General features: G+C 51.7%; 1 protein-coding gene across 6 annotated transcripts in view; it reads left to right on the top strand.

Moving 5' to 3' along the window:
- Vav2 (vav 2 oncogene) overlaps window positions 1-23,181 on the top strand; it is a 165,505-nt gene that overhangs the window by 118,401 nt on the left and 23,923 nt on the right. For 4 of the 6 annotated variants that reach the window (NM_009500.2, XM_006497858.3, XM_006497856.2 and 1 more), the window contains 9 exons: window positions 7,098-7,200; window positions 9,736-9,834; window positions 11,472-11,540; window positions 12,985-13,085; window positions 16,439-16,538; window positions 17,304-17,399; window positions 17,790-17,858; window positions 20,516-20,602; window positions 22,684-22,769. In NM_009500.2, the coding sequence (NP_033526.1) occupies window positions 7,098-7,200; window positions 9,736-9,834; window positions 11,472-11,540; window positions 12,985-13,085; window positions 16,439-16,538; window positions 17,304-17,399; window positions 17,790-17,858; window positions 20,516-20,602; window positions 22,684-22,769 (810 nt within the window). Of the gene's footprint in view, window positions 1-7,097; window positions 7,201-8,763; window positions 8,779-9,735; window positions 9,835-11,471; window positions 11,541-12,984; window positions 13,086-16,438; window positions 16,539-17,303; window positions 17,400-17,789; window positions 17,859-20,515; window positions 20,603-22,683; window positions 22,770-23,181 lie in introns of all 6 variants that reach the window. The other 2 variants (NR_133905.1, XM_006497854.2) reach the window with 1 other exon arrangement.

Raw genomic sequence — 23,181 nt, 5'->3', positions numbered from 1 at the left:
TTAGTCTCCCCTTTCCTACCTGATGATTCCCTCAGAGGCTTTTCTGTATGTGCTCATTGGAGGACGGCCACTCCAATCACTGTATTGTCACACATAATGCTACCCTCTAAGCCTCCATTTATGCTGGTTGCTTGATATCTAAGGAGATCTGGCTTTCTTCAATGACAGAATGGTAGGGTCAGACTAACATTCCTCCAGCCAGTAATGCCAGTGTAATCAGAGGCACTGGACAGCAGCCAAAAGCTGAGAGAAAGTGGAGGGAATATCCTCACACACATCTATCAGTGAGAGATTGTCTAGATCAGGTTTGCCCCTGGGCATATCTGTGAGGGATCATGTTCATTGAGATGGGAAAGCCTAGTCCACTGTGGGCGGCTCCATTCCCTAGCAGGGGATCATGGGCTCCGTAAGAGTGGAGAGAGTAAGCTGAGCACCAGCATGTTACCACTCTAGCATGCACCCGTAATCCATCGCTCTTTGATGTGATCTACATGTGGTATGACGGGCTGCTGCAAGTTCCTGCTGCCTGACTTCCCTGCAAACACAGACTGTATCCTGGAACTGTGTGCCAGATAAACAAACCCCTTCTCTCTTAAATAGTTTGCCAGAGTATTTTAACACCAGCAGCAGAAGTAAAACTCAGACAGAAATTGGTACTGGGAAGTGGGACTGTGGCTGGGGTGAACCTGGTCATGTGGCTTTCAGGCCTTTAGAACTGCTTTGTGGTAGGAACATGGAAGACTGAAACTTTGGGCTAGGAAAAAACTATTGAATGCTGAGAGGCAGGGGTCTCAGTGAGTAGAAGTCCTGAGCCTACTACCATATCCACCCTTGACCCTCACACATCTGTGTAGCAAGGGACCCGTGAGTTTCAGCAAAGCATGGAGGCAGCTAGAAGCTGATTTCTGTGGTGGTGTCAGCTCTGCCCTCGGCAGGACAGAATTCGAGTCCAGCTGGGGTGGGGTCACTCTGAGAATAAACAGGACGTCAGGAGAAGTTGCAGGATCCAGAGCCTTCATGCATATCAGTCAAAATGTCCAGTGGTCAGTTAACAAAATTAGGTGTCATGGCCTGCGGTGGCGTTTCAGAGGACACTGTGTGGGGATTAGTTCTTTCCCTCCACTGTGTGGAGAATAAGAACGGAACTCAGGTTGTCAGGTGAAGGTGGCAAACACCCTTACCCAACAAGCCATCTCTGTGTTGTAAAAGGAGAAAGCCGGGGGCTTAGACTCCATCACAAACACTCCTGTAAATTGATGTGAAACAGCATTATTTGCACAATGCACACAGGCAGCTGAGTGCCATGGGGGCCAGAGCCAAGAGCTCTGGATGGGACCCAGAGTTTTAGGGCGAGATGGAGGTTTGTCCAAGATGTTTAAGAAGCCAAACAGAAAGAAAGAAGTCTTGGGCAGATGACTCTGGAACACACAGGCATCCTGTGGGATGTTATATACAGAACCAGTTCACTGGGATGGATCCAGCACCCCAGCCGAAGCACTGAAGCAAGATGTCAGGCGTCCGTCCTCTGTGGCTTAGACGGAAGCAGAGGTTTCTTAGGGAAGATAGAGGATTTTTTTCTAGAGGATTACAAATAGTATTGGGATGGCACAGAAGGAAAACTGAGAAGTCGGGCTTTGTTCAGTTAAGCATCAATGCTTAGCAGGGGCTAGAGGTGGCTTGGAGCTTAAGAACATCTGTTGCTCTTGCAGATGACCTGAGTCATATTCTCCCAGCCCCCGTGTAATGGCTCACAACAACCTGTAACTCTAGTTCTTAGCAGATCTGATGCCCTGTTCTGACCTCTGAGGGCACCAAGCATACATGTGGTACACAGACATACGGGCAAAATAACCGTACACATGATAAAAATAAAAAAATAAATGCTTATCAGGATATATTAAAAAATAAAACAAAACAAATAGCCAATCTAGAGATGGAGTGAGAGGTTGTCACCAAAGCGTTTACTTGCAATATATAGAGAGCTTAAAATTCAACAAGAGAAACATTCAAGATTTAGAAATAGAAGTTTTGAATGTACCTTCCATACAGGAAGATAGACCATCAATACATTATCAGCAGTCAGTAGGGAATTACAGAGTCAATGCTTGTCCACTGCAGCGGCTGAACTGCAGAGCATGGACGACAGCTGCTAGAGGAGCTGTGAGGCACCGGACCTTGCACAGACTTCCGGAGGGATGTGGATGCTGTAGCCACGGCGAAGAACACTGGGCAAGCAAAGGCTTAGGGAGTCAAGCCTGCCTTTCCCACACCCAGCAGCTCCAGCGTGTGGCTTTCAAAAGAAGTGAAAGTGTGTGCTCTCTTGGACTCGCTCGCTCTGTCTCTCTCTGCGGGAGAAATGCTTACATAGCAATTTCTGTTCACTATACCAACACTACTGTGTGTGATCACATGTGTGCAGTGCACACTTGTACATGTGGAGACCAGGAAAACTCTGGGTTTGAGCAGCTTTCCTTAGCTGCCGCCCATTTTTTTAAAAAACAAGATTCTTAGTGTATTTTTAGGATCTGTTTGTTTTTGTCTGTGTGTGTGTTTGTGTGTGTGTGTGTGTGTGTGTGTGTGTGTGTGTGTGTGTGTACACCACACATGCAGAGCCTATGGAGGCCAGAGGGAGGCAGTAAATATCCTAGGACAGGAATTATGGATGGTTGTGAGCTGCCATATGGTTTCTGGGAACTGAACCCAGGTCCTCTGCAAAAGCAATCAGTGCTATCACCACTGAGCTATCCCTCTAGCCCCAGATTTCTTCTGTTTTTAAGTATGTGTGGGGTGGTGGCATGTGCAATTGTGAGAGCAGAGTTCCACAGAATTCAGAATAAAGTGTTGGCTCCCCTGGAGCCACCTGATGTGCGTGCTGGGAACAAAACTTGGGTCTTTTGCAAGAGCAGTATGTGTTGTTTACCTCTGAGCCCATCTCTCTAGGGCCCCTGCTTGCCCACCATGGCCTGAGTTCACCAGGTTGGCTAGGCTGGCTGGCTAGTAAGCTGCAGAGGTCTGTTTCTCTGTGCCTCTCTGGTGTTGGCATTACACTCTGTTATACTTTTAAGTGGCTCAGTGCCCACGGAAAAGGAGATTGGATCACACAGTACTATTCGCTCAGTATTACAAAGGACCAGACGCAAGTCCTCATGGGCTCGAGATGAGATGCAGAGGTCAAGAAGCCAGATGCCAAAGGAAAGAGCTGTCTGTGCTGTTGACTTCGCTAAGGGGAAGGCGGTCTATTGAGGATCAGCCAGGAGAGAGGCTGAGGGTGGGCATGGAGAAGAGATTGGTGGGTCTGTGGTAAGGTGGAACGGGTTGGGACTGGAGTTGGACAGTCCCTTTGTCGTATTGAGTCATCTAAGGTGCACTGTTAATTTTAGAAATCTTCCTTTCCAAAACACTATGACAACTCCATCTTGCATGGTTTACAAGGCCAGTGGATGCAGGTGTGGATAGCTGGTATGGAGAGTCGGCTGGGAGTGCGGGTGCTGAGGGGACACCTTTGCCAGAACCCATAAGCTCATGGGAGATTTGACACTGTTATTCAACAAGCCTCATCTGACTAGGAACTATTGTGTCCTGCTCACAAACCCCACTGCCTTGTTGGGCTGTGATGGGGCTGACCCCCACCCGCCCAAGGTTAGCATATGCCACCTGCTCTCTGTACATCTATCTGTCTATCAGAAGCCTCAGAGCCCAGTATCATAGAGTATGCATACGTGAATGCACGTTTCACTGTAAATCAGAGCAGAGGTCACGGTAGAACTGTGGCCTTCCAGCCATCCCACCTTCAACTGAGTTAGGAGCTAGGCCCTCAGTAGAGCAAACGGTCATACCTCAAGAGCTGGTTTCAGTAGGTCCAAGGTAGGGTCTGTGTACGGGTCTTTATGGGCAAGGAACTCAGCTGGCTGGGGCCCGAGTCCTGGAATTGTCTTGGATATCCTCACAAGGTGGGATGAGAAAAAGTGGGGTTCTGTTGCTGGTTGGTTTCCAGCCTGTAAGACCCCCATTCAGGCCCAACTTTTCACCCATTTGACCCCTTTCTCTGGCTTGTGGAACATGTAACCATCAAAGCTCCCTGTCCATCACTTCCTTCCCCTGGCCCGTTGGAGCGAAGCCGGCGTCTGTCTCTAGACAGGGAGGTGTCTCATCTGCCCCGAGCATTTTGCTTCCGAAGCCTGGAAGCATCTGTTTCCCTCAGTTCCACGTGGTCGGAATTCTAGACAGCCGCTGCGCCTCCAGCCTCGCTCTACTGCACGACAGAAGTTTGCCCTACTAATATCTGCCAGAAAGGACCTTGAAGCCCTCACCTGGCCCAGGAGTCTGGAGGGTAGAGTGGCAGGGCCGGGTCCTTTGGCACAGAGCCCAGAAATGCCAGGGAAATGATTTGTATTCTCTCTGGTGACAGTTTCCAGGAGACAGCTAGTCAGTCCTGCCTAGGGTAGGTCAACTGGAAAGACCACAGGATGTTCTGAGATGAGCCTGACCTCTGAGTGTAAGCCCTGCATGGCAGGGGGCTGTGTACACCCCAGTATGTGTCCCCCAGTTATGATGCCCCAGTACAGGCAGGGAGAAGAGCCAGGAGGACTTGAGGCTCAGGCCAAGGGGAGTGTATGTGTGTGTATTTGCATGTGTGGAGACAAGCAATGTGTGGAGGCAGGTGTATGTATTATTTAATGTGCAAAGTGGCCACCTCTAAGGACTTTATGGACCTAAAAAGAACAAGTGGCTTTTAAAAACTTAAGTTTGTAGGTCAGTGAGATGGCATAGAGGGTAAATGCTTGCATGCAAGCTTGACACTTCAGTTAGATCTGTGGAGTTCAATTAAATGTGGAAAGAGATAGTGGAGTCTACAATGTGATCTGACTGTCACATGCCCCATGGCACAGGGACCTCCCCACCATCTCCACATACACAATAATAAAATGAGCTTAATCAGAGTGTGGTGTCACATCCTCCTCATCCCATGACACAGAAGACTTTTGGGGCAGGAAGAATGTCATAAGACTTAGGCTAGCCTGGGCTCCAATGTGAGTTCTAAGCCAGCCTGGGCTACAAAGATGAGACTGTCTTGAAACAAAGAGAAATTTGGTGTGGGTAGAAGGCTTCAGAGTAGATGGGCAGTTCTCTGTGTAACTGTTGTAGGTGATTGTTCTCTGACCAGCAGTTGTGGGATACCCAGAGTACCACTCTTCCTACCGTGGCCTGTAGAATCTCACTGCATGGGGGGTACCTATCTCCACAGCTGCCTCTTTTGAGGCAGTGGGCGTGGGATGGCAGTCAGACTTTGTGAGGAGACCCGCAGCATGGTGGGGGGGGGGGTTCAAAGTGAAGGAGGAAGTTGCTGAAATGTGGGGCAGCCTCATCATCAACCATAAAGCAGGTGGAAGGGGTTCTGGGGACTGCAATATTCCCAGGTGTGCCTGGGAACCCCTGGACACATTAGGCAGGGGTCTGAAGAATAGTCACACAAGGGAGGGAGTGCCTGTGGTGGTTTGAACCATAAATGCCCCTCATAGTCTTAGGCATTTAAATACTTGGTTCCCAGTTGCTGGCAGTATTTGGGAGGTCTGACCCTGCTGGAGGAAATATGTCACAGGAAGCAGGCTTTGTGTGTGTGTGTGTGTGTGTGTGTGTGTGTGTGTGTGTGTGTGTGTGTGAGAGAGAGAGAGAGAGAGAGAGAGAGAGAGAGAGAGAGAGAATGAATGCATGCTCTCTGCTTCCTGCTGTGGTTAAGATGTCAACGCTGGGACTCAGCAGTTAAGAGCACTGACTGCTCTTCCAAAGGTCCTGAGTTCAAATCCCAGCAACCACATGGTTCACAATCATCTGTAATGAGATCTGATGCCCTCTTCTGGTGTGTCTGAAGACAGCTACAGTGTACTTAAGTATAATAAATAAATAAATAAATCTTTTTTAAAAAAAGATGTTGACACTGTACTCACTGTCAGGGGAGGAGGCAGTTGGTGGATGCTGGTGCTTAGCTCATTTTCTTCTTTGTCCTTAGTGCAGGGTCCTGGCTCACAGAATGGTGTGCCCACCTTTAAGGTGGGTCTTTCTACCTTGGTAAATGTAATCTAGAGACTCCCTCAGATATGCTCAGAGGTTTGCCTCTGAGGTGATTGTCTTAGTCACTTTCTATTGCTGTGAAGGGACACCATGGCCAATGCAACTTAGAAAAGAAAGCATCTAATGGCGACTTGATTAGAGTTTCAGAGGGTGAATCCATGGCTGTCATACTGGGGAGCACGGCAGCCAGCATGGTGCTGAGACATATGTCTTATCCACAAGTTGGAGGCAGGGGTAGGGGGAGAGAAACTGAAAAAAACTGACGGGGTTTTGCTTGCGCCTTTGAAACCTTAAAGTCCACCCCCAGTATCAATACCTCCTCTAGCAAGGCCACACCCCAATCCTTCCAAAACAGTTCCACCAACTAGTGACGGGACCAAGTATTCAAATAAGCCTACTGATCCCATTCTCATTCAGAGCACACCAGTGTTTGTGGGCACCTGCCAAGTAGACAGGCAGTGATAATTAATGGTCATAGATAGCTTGGAGGAGGCCGAGGAGTTGTGAGCAGAATGGAAACTTTCCTGAGTTTTAAACTGGTCTTTGCTTCCCTAGGTGCTGACCCGAGAAGGTCACCACGTATTCCATGTCTCTCTCCATTCCTCCATTCTGCATGGTGCCCACAGTGTGTGAGAGGCAGCCATATGTGGGTCTTGTACCCTCAACCTTCTTGATGGGGCCACAAGGTTAATGGTGCAGTTGGGGCTCCTGGGCATGGGCTGAGACAGGAGTAGGAGCTGGGCATTTCTGCAGATCATCCACAGAGGATCTCAGTGACAGAAAGTGTCTCTGGCTGGTGTGTCTCCAGCATTTATTCCAAGCTTGGGGCATCGCTGAGGAAGGGAAAGCTTTCAAAGCTAGGCAGATCCTCATGGCAGCCTCTGCCTAGGCTGATTCAAACCCACAGAGGAACTCCACTGTGTAGACAGGGAGCCTGGGCCAAGGTGGGAGACATGGAATTGCTCTGCAGCCCCCTAGTCCAGGCGGCTGGACCTTCCTTCCTTGCTCACCCACCTCTCCCTTTGCAGCGAGCATGACCTGGGTGAGGACATCTACGACTGTGTCCCGTGTGAAGATGAAGGAGATGACATTTATGAGGACATCATCAAGGTGGAGGTGCAGCAGCCCATGGTGAGCGCCCACCCCACCCCCACCCCCGGGTGGCCGCCACTCTTGCTACAGGCAACAGATCTGAGTACAGACCCAGGTCCTTCTGGACCCTCCCCCGGGGGTGGGGGTGGGGTTGGTGTGGGGAGGGCTCCCCTGCAGAGTCCTTGCAGTTCTGTTGAGACCCTGTGAGGGGCCCTATGACTGTTGACCTCCTCCAGCAGAGTGGCTACAAATTTTTTCTTAGAAGGTTCATAGTCCTGCCTATCCAGAGAGCTTTAAAATAGTAACTCTGTATTCAGTCTAACACCGTGCTACTAAGCACGCATCATTGTAACTCTTTGTGTGCAGAATGAGGAGGCTGGTGTGGGCTCAGCCGGCCAGCTGCGCGCCTTTTATGTTGAAGGGTATTTATTTTCAAGCAGCCTTGGCTAATGATCTTTGTGCCAGTTCTGGCTTATTGTCAACAGCTGCTATATGGGAGGTGGGGGTCTGCCTGGGGGGATCCAGAGAGGGGGCCCTGGAGGGGCAGGCCACAGCTCCCATAGACCCTTGAACTTCCTCCAAGGTGGGCACCTTGCCACTTGTCAGTTGTGGAGACTTTTGACACACATGTGTTCCTGAAGAAGTGGGAAATTTATCAAAAGCCAATATTTCTGTCTCCCATCTGTGTGGGAGCCTCCAGCTGGTAGCAGAGAAACAAAAAGCTGAGAGAAGAACCCTAAAGAGCCTGGAGGGCCTTTCCCAGGCTGCTGGTATTCCGCTGTGTCCCTGGCTTGGGAGGAGAGATGGAAGGCTATACCGGGGTATTGCGGCTCCTCGTACCACTCTCGCAGCACTGTGCACATTTGTCCCCAGCATCTAATGATTAGTCCTATCATGCTCAGGGTTCCAGAGCAAGTGGGAGAGGCTTCAGTAGTCAACTCTACTCCCCGGCCTTGCAGAAAGTCTGATTAGGGCTTCCCCAGAGCTGGCCTGCCATGGCCTAGGAAGCCCCACCAGGTTGATTAAGGTCGCTCTAGGGATAAATATCAGTGTGTAGGCACGGTGGCTTGTGGCCATATCTGACCCCCCATGCTCTCCCGAGACTCCGGTAGCTCTCCTAGGAGGCAGTCACTGTCCCTGGTCCTGAAGAACTCCAGGACACGAACATGTCCTAAAGGACAGCCAATGTTCTAATATCCAGCACTGGTGTTGGATCTCCGGAATTGTCTAGTCCATCCACAGAGGGGATGTAGACTTCTTGCTGTGGAGGGTCTCTGAGATAAAACAGAGGGTTTCCCCACTTCTCATCCTGTCCGGAACTAGCTAAGAGTGAGGTAATTGGATTCACTTGTATGTAGTGAGGTAAAGGCAGGTTCTGCTCTCAGAGCCCAGGCATGAGAAGTTCTGCAAGGAGACTCTAGACCTTACGCTGTGTCCTGGTTCTTCCACAGAGGGTTCTGGGAAGGGCTGTGACATGGCTTTTGGGACTGGGGCTGACAGTAGGGTGAGCTGCTAGTGGTGACCCTTACTTCCCCAAGCATGGCTTGAGGACAGTGGACACTGCTGACTGGTTCAATCTTGTTTGTTCCTCCATGCCTTCAGATCAGATACATGCAGGTAAGTTGCAGGTAAGACAAGCTAGGTGGGCTCCTGCCGGCTGTCTTTCCACCTGTTGGGAAGGTGTCAGAGGCCATAGAGAAAGTTAAGGACTGTGTTCTCCGTGAGACATTGTCAGGCAGATCCACCCCATGGGCCTCACCCTACCACACTCCATGCTGCCTCAGATACTGATGGACCACACCAAGTCCTCGCTCCATGCTGCAGAGTGATTGAGAGTACTGTGGTGTGGCGGCGCATAAGGGGCTCTTAGGACCAACAGGAGGAGGGTAGCTGGGTAGGCATCTGTCCAGTATTAGCTCTTCAGAGTCTTTGGGGCAGACCAGGCTTTCTGAGCTGAGCGAACCAAAAGAAAGCATCTGTAAAGCTCACTCCCACCCGCTCACTGCACCCTGTGCAGGCCATCTCCCAGGCAGGGAGTTTGCTCCTGCTAGAGAGGTTATGTCCTTAGGTGACCCACTGGTGAGCTGTTATCTCAGGCCTTCTGGGTGGAGGCTGGTGGCTCCTCTGGGAAGTTTGGCCTTTGGGGCACTTGGTTTTGGAAGCCAGAATGGGTCAGCTGTGGGTCTCCGAGGAGTTGGCCAATGTCAACTGCAGGACAGGGCTGACCCACTCAAACAAGTGCCGTGAGCACAACTCTCCTGTCTGCGGTACAGTCCTCTCCTGAAGCTTTCATCCCAGGCTGGTGAGGATGCTGGGTTCTGAGTCAGGAGTGAATACCCAGGAGTCTAAAAGCCTAGTGACTTCCTTGCTGCTAACTCTCCGTCCTCTCCTGTCCACGTGCCTCCATTTCCTCAGACATAGAGAATGGGGGAGGGGCTGGGGCTCACTGTAAACTCAGTAATCTTGTGACCATACTGGAAAGGTGTCATCCTGTTGTGTGGGACAGGTGGCCGGCAGCAGATACCTGGGTGGCCAGGTAGTGGGGTCCTGGCTCACGCGTCATGTCTCCTCTAGAAAATGGGCATGACTGAGGACGACAAGAGAAGCTGCTGCTTGTTAGAGATTCAGGAGACCGAGGCCAAGTACTACCGCACCCTGGAGGACATTGAGAAGGTGAGAGCCATTTCTCCTGGAAAGCCCAGGGTCAGGGTCTTAGCACCTGTTCCAGTTTTCTCTCTCTCTCTCTCTGCCTGTGAGGAAACTCTGACCAAAAGGAGCTGAGGGAAGAGAGGAGTTTACTTTATCCTAACTTGGAGATTACAGTCCCAGCGGGGGGAATCAGTGCAAGACCTCAAGCAGAAACCATGGAGAAAAGCTGCTTGCTAGCTCCTGCTTAGCAGAACAGCCCAGGACCACCAGGCCAGGGGTTGGTGCTACTTATAGCGGGCTGGGTCTTCCTGCATCAATGAATGCCCAGGCCAGCCCCCAGACACAACCACCGGACAGTCTGACCTGAGCAATCCCTCATTAAAACTCCCTTCCCGTGACTCTAGACTAGCAGGTTTCAACCTGTGGGTCTCGACCCCTTTGGGGGTCTCAATTCAGATATCCTGCATCAGAACAGATATTTACATTATGATTCATAGCAGTAGCAAAATTACCATTATGAAGTAGCATAATGGTAATTTTATGGTGGGGGTCAACATGAGGACCCGTATTAAAGGGTCACAGGTTAGGAAGGCTGAGGAGCACGGTAAGTTGACACAGCACACTGGGGTAACAGCCCCTCCACCTTGCCAGAGTGTCCCCACATAAGGTGCCTCCCCTCCCTTCTGTGGAAAGCCTCCCCTGCACCTCTTCTCAGTTCGCAGCTCTGCTTTTGAACATGTGAAGCCAGATCTTGAGCTAAGTTCTTCAAGCCTCCCCTTGCCCCGTGGGGTATACCGGTGCCTTTGTTGGTAGCCAGGAAAGTAGCACATTGGATATGATGGGCCATGTGACTAGATACCACCCAAGGCCCTGAGTACTGCCAGTGGCCTATATCCATCCACCTAGCCCCTGTCACCACTCAGTAGGCCTTGCTTTTGAATCTTCCTGGTGCATCAATGTCCTTGTATAATGAACAGTGCCACTGTCAACTAAAATCCTCTTGGCTGTTCTCTGGTGTGGAGTTTTCCCCAGTGTCTTTGTTATGGTTTCCATTGCTATAAATAAACACCATGACCAAAACAACTCTTATAAAGGACAGCATTTAATTGGGGCTGGCTTATGGGTTCAGAGGTTCAGTTCATTATCATCAAGATGGGAGCATGGCAGTATCCAGACAGACATGGGGCTGGAGGAGCTGAGGGTTCTCCATCTTCATCCAAAGGCAGACAGAAGACTGGCTCCCAGGCAGCTAGGAGGAGTGTCTTAAAGCCCACCCCCACAGTGACAAACTTCCTCCAAGGTTACACCTTCTCCAACAGGCCTCACCTCTAAATAGTACCACTCCCTGGGCCAAGCACATTCAAACCACCACACCCAATGTGGTCAGAATGGTGAGTGGGGAGCCTCTAGCCATGGTTCTGGTGTATGCTGCCCCTTGACCCAGGCTGACCTTACTATGGCCTCCACAGAGCTGTGGGCATGGACTGTGGTCTTGGTCCCAGCCTGCCTTGCCCACTCTGCAATCCCACATTTGTGCAGTCACACATTGTCCTCTGCATGTGCTGTCCAGTGAGCACTGAGCCCTCCCTGTGCAGGGCAGCTTTGGCTTTGGCTGGAAAGTGCCCACATACTGAGTGGCAGCATAAACTTCTTCCTTCCAGAACTACATGGGTCCCTTGCGGCTGGTGCTGAGCCCGGCGGATATGGCTGCTGTCTTCATCAACCTGGAGGTAAGCTTTCTGGCAAGTTCTGCCAGGTATGCAACTGTCTCCTAAGATGAGATCCCTGGGGCTTAGCAGAGCTACATCCCTGATGGTGCTTTGGCTGGCTTATGATTGACAGATGGGAGGATAGCTTCCCACACTGGAGACTGTCCTTTAGGAGGCAGAAGAGGTGATATCTGGTGTGGCCTGAGAGTTTTCCTGTGACTTGCTATGTTAGTTGTCAGCTGTGCACAGACTCACAGCTCTGGAGCAGACTCGAGACCCACAGGGCTATTAGCAAGGTTTCTGTTAAGACAGAAGGAAGTGCGCCCCACAACTGCTGTGCTCTGCAGGTGTCTGACCACTCATGTGCACCAGATGATCGTGTGTGAAGGTTAGCCTGCGAAGGCAGCTGGTTTACAACTCCAGATGTCACATATGAATGGCTGCCCCTCAGAGAAGGCTGCTCGCTTCTGGCTCCTTACCACCTCGGTCAGCTCAAAGACTGAGGTTGGGGTGGGGGGTGTCTTACTCTCCCACACAGGGCTGACCAGAGTGTTCCTTTTGCTGTCTGGGCTCCAAGCAGTACAAATGACTTGGGACAGAAACAAAGCTGAGAGGAGTAGAGGGCGTGGCCAGTGTTCTGACACCGTTCTGTACCTGGGGTGGAACTTGAGGAGGTGACCTAGTAAGGCCTTACTTCCTGCAGCAGTTGAGCGCTGAGTGGCTGCAGGCAGCTCCATTCTTCTGAGTGGCAGAGCAGCCACGAGGTTGCCAGCTGAGAGCAGCTACACTGCTTTCTCCATCTTCTGGCTTCAAGTCTGTCCTGAGGCAGCTGCCATGTGTCCCTAGGGGCCAGTTTGGGTCTGGGCAGCTCACTCCACTTCATGACCATACTGTGCTTCATCTTCTCCATGTGCTGGGCACTGTAACAAGGGTGTCCAGCCTGTGGCTGGGAGGTTGGGAGCATATGGCCCAGGATGGCTTTGAATGCAGCCACTAAGTCTCAAATTTTGCTTAAATCATTTAAGATTTGTTTTGTAGTTGTATATTTTTGTAATTGTGTGATTCTTGAGTGCTGACTCTGTTGATAGCACTGGGCTATAATGTCAAAAAGTTAGATAGTCAGGTGGTGGTGTCCCACACCTTTAATCCTAGTATTTGAATTAAGGCAGAGGAAGGCAGATCTCTGAATTCGAGCCTCAACTCAGACTAGACTCTGGTCTCCAGAGTGAGTTTCAGGACAGCAGGGACTATAAAGAGAAACCCTGCCTCCAAAACAAAACAAAACAAAAAGCTAGACACACCTGCTAGAAGCTTCTGACTGAGTGATAGTAGACTTTACAGGCTTAGGTGAGCACCCTGCAGCACCTCTTGGGTACGCAGGGCCTGGCTGTGCCTGGCTGTGCCTGGCTGTGCCTGGCTGTGCCTGGCTGGGCCTGGCTGGGCACTGACCATACTTTCCCTTTAGGACCTCATCAAGGTGCATCACAGCTTTCTGCGAGCCATCGATGTGTCCATGATGGCTGGTGGCAGTACCCTGGCTAAGGTCTTTCTGGAGTTTAAGGAAAGGTGAGTGACAGCTGCCTGGACTGGAGCCTCAGTTGCCTTCAAGGTTTGAGAGACCTTGTATACCTGGAAACCAGCCCGTGCATGATGCAGAGGCAGGCAGTTCCCAGAGGCTCAGCCTCACATTCTCGGGACTGAGGCAGGGGTCCACTCGTCTCTGGATCCTTGTTCCTCTTTGTAACCAGGGTCACTACCCACTGTTTCTCCATCACAGCTTGGAGGGCTGTGAACCTCCAAGCCTCACTTTGATAGTAGGGACTTGTGGGGTCCCTGCAACTGTCTCTGCCTCTCTGGCTTATTGGGATCCTGGTGGCTAATGCTTGGTCACTAGGCCTAAGACCCAAGGAAACATTACTGCTTATGTGAGTTGACATGTTCTATTCCATCCTTGACACTCTGCAGGCCAAATAGATTAGAGGATCATAGGCAGTTTGGGAAGAGGTGCTTGCTCATTGGTGGGATCAGAGCTTGACGTCCAGCTACAACGGCCATACCTCTGTGCATGTGCCCTAGCTTTAGCCATGCCCTGTAGCTCTACAGCAGGGATTGGAGGGCGTCTGGAGCTGACACAGAGCAGCCGCGGAGACCCGTGTGCTCTGTACCGCAAGAGAGACCCACACCTTCCAGGGCCACAGCCCCAAAGGTTTGAGCTGCCTCTTCTCTGAAGATGGCTCATATGTTGTGTGCCCTGTCAGAGCCTTCCCCCGTGACCCCCAGTCTCATGAAGAGCAGTAGCCAGGTGGAGGTATAGCAAGGAGGGCTTGTCTTTCAGGATGAAACGGTATAGTTTGAGATGCATGAGGTTAGGTATGTGCCTTTGTAACCTTATTTCCAAGTTGTGGGTGTTATTTTGTTTTGTTTTTCTTATTTTTAATTATGTGTTCATGTGGGACATGTGTACTAGAGTGCTGGGTGCCCATGGAGGCCAGAAAAGGGCATCAGATTCTCCTAGAACTGGAGTTGTAAGTGGTAAGCCACCCAACATGGGTGCCAGGAACCTAACAGTCCTCTGCAAGAGCTAGTATTATTTTTAACCCCTGAGCTATCTCTGTAGGCCCAATATATATATTTTTAATAGTATGAAATGTTGGTGGTTAAGATGAAGGCCCGTTACCTCTTACTTCCATTGCTAACTTCCTTGCAACACTCTCAGAATGAATCATTTGTTCAGTATTGAGAACAGTAAAACACTTTTAGAGTGTATGCTTCGAAGCAATCTGTGTGTGGAAAAGCGTGCAGGAAAGTCCCTGCTGCACCAAAGGCTGAAAGTATCAGAAGTTGCAGGGTATGGTTGCAGGGTGTTCCTGAACCTGACATAGCCAAGGGGGCAGGTGGAGCACCTATAGGAGACAGCACAGAATCATGCTGCGCCATGTCTGGACTCCATATGCTAAGCAAACACTCAGCCACAGAGAGAGCTGCATCCATCCCACCCCTCCCTGTAAGCCTGAACTCCTTAATTTCACACTTGTGCTGGGATTGTAGCTGTGCATCTGTCAGGATGGGTAGAGCCAGAGGTCCTTTGGGTCCTGTGGATGAACAAGGAGCTCCGTTAGATCATGCTTGCCAAGCTGGCAATGCACGCACGGTGCCAGGATTCCTGCCTTGCCTGCTGCCTTCTTCCCCTACACCTAGGTTGTAAGTCACCTGGTCCCAAGGCCTAGGTATGTGAGTTGCTTTTTATTGCTGTGGTAAACATCATGAGTGTGGCAACTAAGAAAAGGGTTAGAGTTTATGGTGTCTTCGCCACTCTTCTTTCCCTGTGAGGAGACACCTTGACCAAGGCAGCCCACAAAAGGAAGCATTTCATCAGGGCTCACAGTTTCGGAGACTTAGTCCATTTTCACGGCAGGGAGCATGATGGCACACAAGCAGATATGGTGCATCTATGTCTGCAGGAAAAGACCTGAGCCTGGCTTAGGCTTTTGAAACTTCAAAGCACATCCCTAGTGACATATTTCCTCTAACAAGGCCACACCTCCTAATCCTTCTCAGGTAATCTCACTCCTTGATGACTAAGCATTCAGATGTGTGAGTTTGGGGGGGGCGGTGCTTCCTTTTCAAACCACTGTAATGGTGGGACAAAGGCATGGTGGCAGCAGCAGTTCAGAGCTCTCTTCTAAGGAAGCAGAGGGAACAAAGCCCACCCCGTCCCAGCAATTATAGCAAACGCTTCCTCCAGAGTGGCTCATGCGAGACTCCAGCCACCTGCCTCAGCCCTGCGTCTGTGGCTTAAGAGGCGTAAGGGTCCCAGTGGGCAGGGTCTGCTGACTGGGGAGGCCCTTCTCATGGACTCCCTGCTACATATGAGTGGGGTAAGGTGGGGTTGGGACACTCAGGATAAGCCCAGCCTCCCAGTCAGCTCCTCACCAGGCTGACACTCAGTCAGCTGCTGTCTCGGGCACTTCACTGGGGCTTCAGTAACCTCGGATGACTACTCAGAGTGGACCCTAAACACTGTCACTGAGAGAGCAGTAGTCTAGTGATGTGTGGCTGCCATCCTGTTTGTCCTTGGTAATATTGTCCTATGGTGCTGTCTCCTCTTACAGGGCCTCATTGTGTTCAGGGAAATTGAGGGAGGGAGTTGTAGGCTAGCTGCCCTCTTGTCCTGAGAGTGCAGATATTCTGACCTGAAGACATGACATCCCCTGGGAACAGCACATGGAACCAGGTGATGACAAAGAGGACAGGGTACGATACCAAAAAAATATTCTGAATGGCAAAAGAGAGATGGTGACCATGGGCTCTGGCGAGGAGGGAGGAGAGGAAAACAGAAGCTAACTAAGTAGGGCTGGCTAGGGCAGTTGGAACCCTGTTGCTTCTGGCTGGGCACGGGCCTTGCATATCTCTGGATGTGGCCACTGACACCCCTGAAGAAGCACCAGAGACTACCCCCAATTTGTGTGGCCCTAGGATGAGCCTGAGCCATGAATAGTCCCCATGCTAGGTCTTTGGAGGCAAGCAGAGAGCCCCTTAGGCAGGACCTTCTCTCAGGCATTCCTCTCCTGAACAGAGGTAGAGCCATGGATGGCGACTTGAGGTAGCCTGTAGGAGGTGCCTTCTTGGCTGGGGGAACTTGGTAACCCTCCTTTGCTGATGTTTCGGGAGCCCTCCTCCCAACACGGTCATGTAACAGGTAGGAAAGCAGAAAGGGGGCTGGGGGAGGGGAGCCATTTGGGCAGTGACCCTGAGGCTCTCCAGCTTGCCTGAGAAGGAGTCAGGACAGTAGCTGCATGCATCTTAGAGATGCATGGGTGCATGCATGTCCACATTGCCTGTGCACTGTAGCACAGCTCATAGCAACTGTAAATGTCTTACTTGGTTGGCTCTGTGTACACGTTGCTGTCCCTCCTTAGGCTCCTGATCTATGGAGAGTACTGTAGCCACATGGAACACGCTCAGAGTACACTGAACCAGCTCCTCGCCAGCCGAGAGGACTTCAGGCAGAAAGTGGAGGTAACAAAGCATCCTGGTACCCTGACTTGGTGCAGCTGGCTAGCTGAGACCTAAGGGACAAACCAACTTCCCTCAATACCGGTCTTTGGTTTTGTGGCTATTCCCCTATTTTGTTGGGCGATTGCCAGAATACTTGTCCCAACACAGCCTAAGACTTAGGGGCTGTGGAGGCCTGGACAAATCCATCACAGTAAGTGACACTTGACCTTAAACTCTGCTGAGGTCCTATCAGACCTTAGCAGGCCTAGGTGACTTTCATGATACACTGGGCCTCCTTCCCTTGCCTAGGTTTGCCTACCTCTGTCAGCTTGTGCTTGAGCGCCTTCCTGGCTCTTCCTCACCTCTGGGTCCAGGAGTGAGTGCCCTTTCCTGTGTGGTTAGGAAAGCTCTGTCTCAGCGCTCCAGCTTAAGTGCTGGTAGCATGTAATGCTTGTTTCTACTGTCCCTGAACCGCAGGGGATCCTAGCTATCCTCACAGCCTTGTATGAGCCCCCTCCCCACTTGGCCTCTCAGGGAGCACATGGCAGATCCATGGGCCATGTTCTGCAAGGCCCAGCCCCCTCAGGCACTGTTGTGCAATGTGGTGCCTCAGATCCCAGGGTCCCATCATGTTCTGGGATGTGAGGGGTGGTGACACCAACTTCATGCATAATCTAGAAGACCGAGGATCCAGCTCTGAGGTCTCTTTCTCTGTGTGGCTGGCAGTGGGGCATGAGTTCTCCCAGAAGAGTAATACCCTTTATCCACTCGCTTCTCTCTCTCCAGGAGTGCACACTCAGGGTTCAGGATGGCAAGTTCAAGCTGCAAGACCTGCTGGTGGTGCCCATGCAACGGGTGCTGAAGTACCACCTGCTGCTCAAGGTGAGGCTAGCAGCCTGCTCATCATGCCCTCTGTCACACTGGGCTCTGATGGCATGGGCTTGGACCCACAGGCAGGGTGGCACACACTGATGAATGAGCCCATGTTCAGTACATACCATGAAGGGGTATCCTGGCATCTGGAAGGAAAATTATGAATAAGTTAAGACCATTAGGAAAGTGGGAAGAGACAGGACAGCACCCACGGACCAGGAAGAGGAGAGGAGAGCTGCTATGCTTGACTGCTTCATCACTGAGGCCTTGCACAGTTGTCTACTATGTAAGGGATCCCATGTGTGTTGGAGTTGGACAGATGGACTTGCACTTGAGCTGGTGGGTGGCTTTGTCCTGAGACCTTGAGGGCTCACCCTAGCTTCCCTCTCACTCCCCTAGGAGCTCCTGAGCCATTCTGCAGACCGACCAGAAAGACAACAGCTCAAAGAAGCCCTGGAAGCCATGCAGGTAAGTAAGAGAGGCAGAGCGGGGAGTCCCCAGACCAGTGTGCACACACTCCTGGATCCAGACTGAGCTCCTTGGTAACACTGACAGGACACTGCGGTTGGGCTTAGACTTACATGATGGTGGAAGGAGCAGCAGGCTAGGCTGCTTGCACCATGTGTCCAAAGTCCCCAACTTCACTTGCCTGCAGTTGCCCTGTCCCCACACTGTATTTTCAAGTGTCCACTGGGGTCATCAATGGTTTTTGGGTGCCAGCTCTATCCTGGGGTACCTCTTTTCCTCCTGGGCATCTGCTGATGAAGGTCTGTCCCATGCCCATGCCCTGTCACTCACTGGAAGGTCCCTTTTCACGTGCTGGCTTTGAAGGCCCCTGCCCAGCCATTCTATGCCTCATGTATGGCCGTCCACTGCCCTCAGAAGCTCGTCTGTGTTCTGCTCAGAAACCTTTGTGGCTTCTGCTGTTCTCTGAATCAGGCCAGGGTCATTGAAGATGTGTGTAACAGGAACGCCTCAGATTCCGGGGAAGCCTGGCCATGCTCAGATTCCTGGGCATGCTCTATTCTTTCCCACCCCAAGGTGTGCTCAGGACATGTCCTCTTCCTCACTTAATCTGCCTGCATCCCACTCATCTTGTCTTTGCCATGAACTTGACACAGTCCAAGAAAGTCACCTTCCAGACTCCTTAGCCAAGGGACTGTCAGGCTACCCCACAGTCATACCTGTGCCTCTCATAGACACCTGTCTTAGACAAGGTGAAATGCCTGACACAGGCTAGGTCCCTTTGGCATTGCAGTGTTATAGAAGCAGTGAGTTCCAGCCTTGACTTCTGACCCCTGACCCCTGAGTCCTCTGGTCCATGGTCCCCTTCTTTTCCCAAGACACACCTTGTTTGAAGAGGAAGGTGCTGCAGTCTAACTCCCACACAGGATCAGGGGGAGGACGCTGGCTCTCAAAGCTACCTGCTCTCTGAGAGCAGACTTCATGCAGCTGGAAAAGTTTGCATCAGTTTTGAATGGACTTAAATGTGGGTGCCATGGCTGACATGGGGACCTCTGGCTGGCGCCCCTGGGGAACTGAGGTCACCGCAGCAGAGGGACCACCACATCTTCCCACTGCAGACACAATTCAGTGTCAGCCATTCCTGGAGCATGTGACTCATACTGCAGGTGTACCCTGAACCCAAGCCTGGCCAGTGTGTGGCTTCGGGTCCCTTTGTGGCAAAGTACCCTGAGGTTATATAGCTCCTGACATTCCAAAGAGGGTTTGTGACTCTGTGTTCTTCTTTTCACGGGAGGCTCTTCAAACTGCAAAGTTTAGAAGGCGGCCTGGTTTGCTTTCTGTTACTGTGATGAACAACCACGATCAAAAGCAACTTAGGGGAGGAAAAGTTTTATTTTAGATTATATTCCCAGGTCACAGTCTGTCATGAAGGGAAATCAGGGAAAGAATTCAAGGCAGAAACCATGGAAGAAGGCTGCTTACTGTCTCACTTTCTGGAGCGCTTAGCTAGCTCTCTTCTATAGCCTAGGATTGGCGCCACCTCCAGTGGGCAGTTCCCTCTCTCCTCCATCGTCAGTCAGGACAATCTCTCAGACATGGCCACACAAGACCGTGTGATCAATGCAGTTCTCTAACTGAAGTGCCCTCAGTGAAAACTAATACAGCAGGGAATCTAAAAGCCTTTAATGTCCCCAATGCAAAGCAGAAAACCATTCATCCAGCCAGTGTCTGGGCTGTCACTGCCCTGGAGCTAAGCTTTCCTCAGGGTTGCAGTACACACTCCATGCAACTCTGTTAGCTGGCTGCTTTGCCTCCGGAGCTCTACTGTCTCTGTGGGAATCTCCTTCCCAGACGTGCACTTCTGTGACTCCTGCCAGGGTGCACAGGGCCACACACGCTCAGATCTGTCGCTGCTGTTGATTTAGAACAAAACCCACCCTTTATAAACTGTGGCTTCTGGTAGGGAGCTGCCAGTAGCAAGGTTTGTAGGCTGGCCCTTGAAGTGATCCCAGAAGCAAGAGAGGCCATAAGGGAGGTAGGAACTGGCTCCAGGATGTGGGTCTGGCTTTTGTGTGCCGGGGATTTCCTCTCTGCTCTGCTTTCTGGGTAGGATCCCTGCTGTTCTGTCCCAGCCGCCCCTGGGCATTGCTTCCAGACCATTTCAAACTTTCTGAAGCAAAGTGAGCACTGCCCCCTGGTGACTGACTAGAGGATTGCAGTACTATGTAGGGCTCATACCTTCCCCCCACTCCATCTCCCCCAGCCACTTACAGAATACCCAGGCTCTTCAGGGAAGGTGGGACAGGGGCTTCGTGAGAGCAGAAAGGTCTAAACAGTGGCTGTGTGTGACCCACTGTGGCTTATCCATGCTGGGCTGCATCTCCATTCTGACACAGAAGGCCTTCTGAGTGAGGGGAACCTGGATTTGGGGGTTCCCAGCACCCTCTTCAGCATAGTGTGTACTCTGGGTTCAAATGTTGTGTTCTTCACCTTATTCCTTCCTGGTTCCCTGTGTGTGGTGGTTTTTACTCCCATAGCCCAGAGTTGGAGTGGCCCCAGGCAAGATGGAGGAAGAGTGTGGAATGACCAGCTGGGCTAGGAAGGGGCTGGGAGGTCACCCCGTGTGTGACTCAGTGCCCTGATCCTGTCTTGATTTCCAGGACTTGGCCATGTACATCAATGAAGTGAAGCGGGACAAGGAGACCTTGAAGAAGATTAGCGAGTTCCAGTGCTCCATAGAAAACCTGGTAAGCCGTGGCTGCCTGCGAAGCCTGCCGGGAGTAGGAGGGAGGTCGGGCAGTATCAGCCTTCATCCAGTTCTACCTACTGTGCGGATGAGGTCATCCACGTGTAGGGCTCAGGAGATGGATGTCCTATTGACAGCCTGGCTCTCTTTCTCCCTTCCCAGCCTGAACCCCAGGCTGTGGCGACCAGAGGCAGGACGCTTCGTCTGCTCTGTGGCCCTCCTGTTTCCCTGTCCTCAGGGTGGGCAGTGGGCAGGGTTCGGCTTGGGGGTGGGGCCACGGTCATCTCAACCTGAGAGCTGGCCCTCAGCTTGCCCCTTGTCTAGGAATCAGACTGGGGGCTGTCAGTCAGGGTTGGCCCTCTCTCAGGCATACTCCGGGGAGAAGAGATGAGCTGTTCCTGGACTCAGCCCTGCTTGGCCCCATGTTGGGTCTAGGTCTCTCTGTGTTGGGGTGTTCTGCAATAGGAGACCTTAAGCACGCCCTTGCCCCCACCCATCGGATGCTAATAGCGCCCTCAACCCCAAGTGATGACTGCTCCTCCAAATGCCGTCTGATTCCCAGAGTCATTTTGATATTGAACCATTGATTTTTTTCCCCGCTCAAACATCCCCTCTTCTTGGAGATTTTCCTGGAGAGCTTGGCGAAGTAGAAACCTGGAAGCCCGATATCTAGGCTGGCATACCCATCTTCATCTCCAGAGGAACCCTCTACAGAGCTGGCTGGCTCATCAGAGGGCAAGGAGAACTGCCAAGCAGTGTCTGATGAGTGCTCTGTCTACATGTGTGCTTGCACGCCAGAAGAGGGCGTCAGACCCGGGACAGATGGTTGTGAGCCACCATGTGGTTGCTGGGAATCAAACTCAGAGCCTCTTAACCGCTGGGCCATCTCTCCAGCCCATTCTTATGTGTCATGAGTGTGACCTGAAGCATGAACATTTGTGGGGTTCAGACCATTTGCCAGTCATCCCTGCTTTCTGATCACTGCACAGTTAACACACTGCTTTTGAACACAGGGGAGTTTGCTTTGGTGTTGTGAGTCATGTTTGCTCTTTAAATGACAAGGAATGGGATGTGAGTGTGGTTTAGTTGGCAGAGTGCTTGCCTTTCATGCACAGGGCCCTGAGTAAACTGGACTCAGGGGCACTAACTGTAATCCAGCATCGGGGGCAGGGGAGGAGGAAGGCGGAGGCAGGAGGATCAGCGTTGTCTTTGGCCACACAGCATCCAGGCCAGTGTGGGATACTCCAGGCCCTATCTCACAAAGAACGGTGATCCATGGATCTCGGTGTTTCTGGTATATGACAGCCAAGCTGCATGCAGTCTTGGTGCTGTCTCTAGGAGAAGGCACCTGGATTTATATGTCCTGTGTGATGGGGACAAAGGGGCATAGCAGAGTCCCCGAGCAGATGTGAATCATGCTCTGTGTCAGGCCAAGGCCAGCCTCTGTCATACTGAAGTCAGACCTAGGAGTTTTCACAGAGTACAGGGACCAGGCCTCCAGGCCCATGTGACCACCCACAGGCATAGCCACTTCCCCTGGAACCCGACCTCTGCCTTCTCCTGAATAGACTTGTCCCTTGAAGAGGATACAGAGGACAGTGGAAAGGCAGATCTCTCTGTATTAAACAGAACAGAGAGGCACAGTCCAAGCAGAAGCGGAAATGGAGACTTGATGGCCAGTGGTGGCGGGGCTGGGCATAGATTGCTTTCTGTGGAGGATGAACCCGGCTGGACCCCGCCTGTGGTTGCCGCTCAGTCCAGTGGTGCTGCTTGCTTGCTTTATTTGCTCTCTTAGGGCTGGACCTCTGGCTTTTCCTACAGCTCCGGGTTCCACACAAGGGCCGCCTGTGAGCATGACCAGACCATCAATTGCCCTTTGTTCCCAGGGCTCAAGGGAGTCCCCATTGTGGCCCCCTGAGAGGGGACAGGCTTGGCTCATTCATGGGCTACCCAGTCACCGTAGGCACATTTTCCTAGATCACACCTGGGTCTTTCTGTCCTGCCCTGGGCATGCCTACTTTTCTCCCTGTCTAGCAATGCAGAGGTTGTCCACCCTTGGACTAACAGTCCTTGCCTTTCCAGCAAGTGAAGCTGGAGGAATTTGGGAGGCCAAAGATTGACGGGGAGCTTAAAGTCCGGTCCATAGTCAACCACACCAAGCAAGACAGGTGAGTGGGGTGATGTTCGGCACCCCATCCCCCTTTAGCCTGGGGACCCCACTCCTAGGAGGCCTGAGACAGACCCTCCTGTGGGAAGAAGGACAGCAAGGCAGGCGCCATGCAGCTGTTTAAATCACTTCCTTTCCTCTCTCCACAATTCCTCTGTGTCTGTCACACAGCAATAGCCACAAAAGGGCACTGCCCTGCCTGTGGTGGGCTGTGAGCTGGCCTGGGAGTCGAAGCTGGGACACAGAGAGGTCTGGCCTCTGGGGAGCTCCTTGCCCAGTGGGAGTAGATAGGCAGGTGTGGGCGGAGTCAGGACAAGTCAGCCGTCTAGGAAACGTCACAACAGACTTGGGTTCTGGGGGCACAGAGGAGAGAATTGGTAGTGGCCTTTGAATAGTGCTCCAAGGGAGATAAA

This window comes from Mus musculus, chromosome 2 (genome assembly GCF_000001635.26).
Source record: "Mus musculus strain C57BL/6J chromosome 2, GRCm38.p6 C57BL/6J".
NCBI lineage: Eukaryota > Metazoa > Chordata > Mammalia > Rodentia > Muridae > Mus > Mus musculus.
The sequence above is the reverse complement of the archived record's forward strand: the minus strand, read 5'-3'. Positions and strand labels throughout refer to the sequence as shown.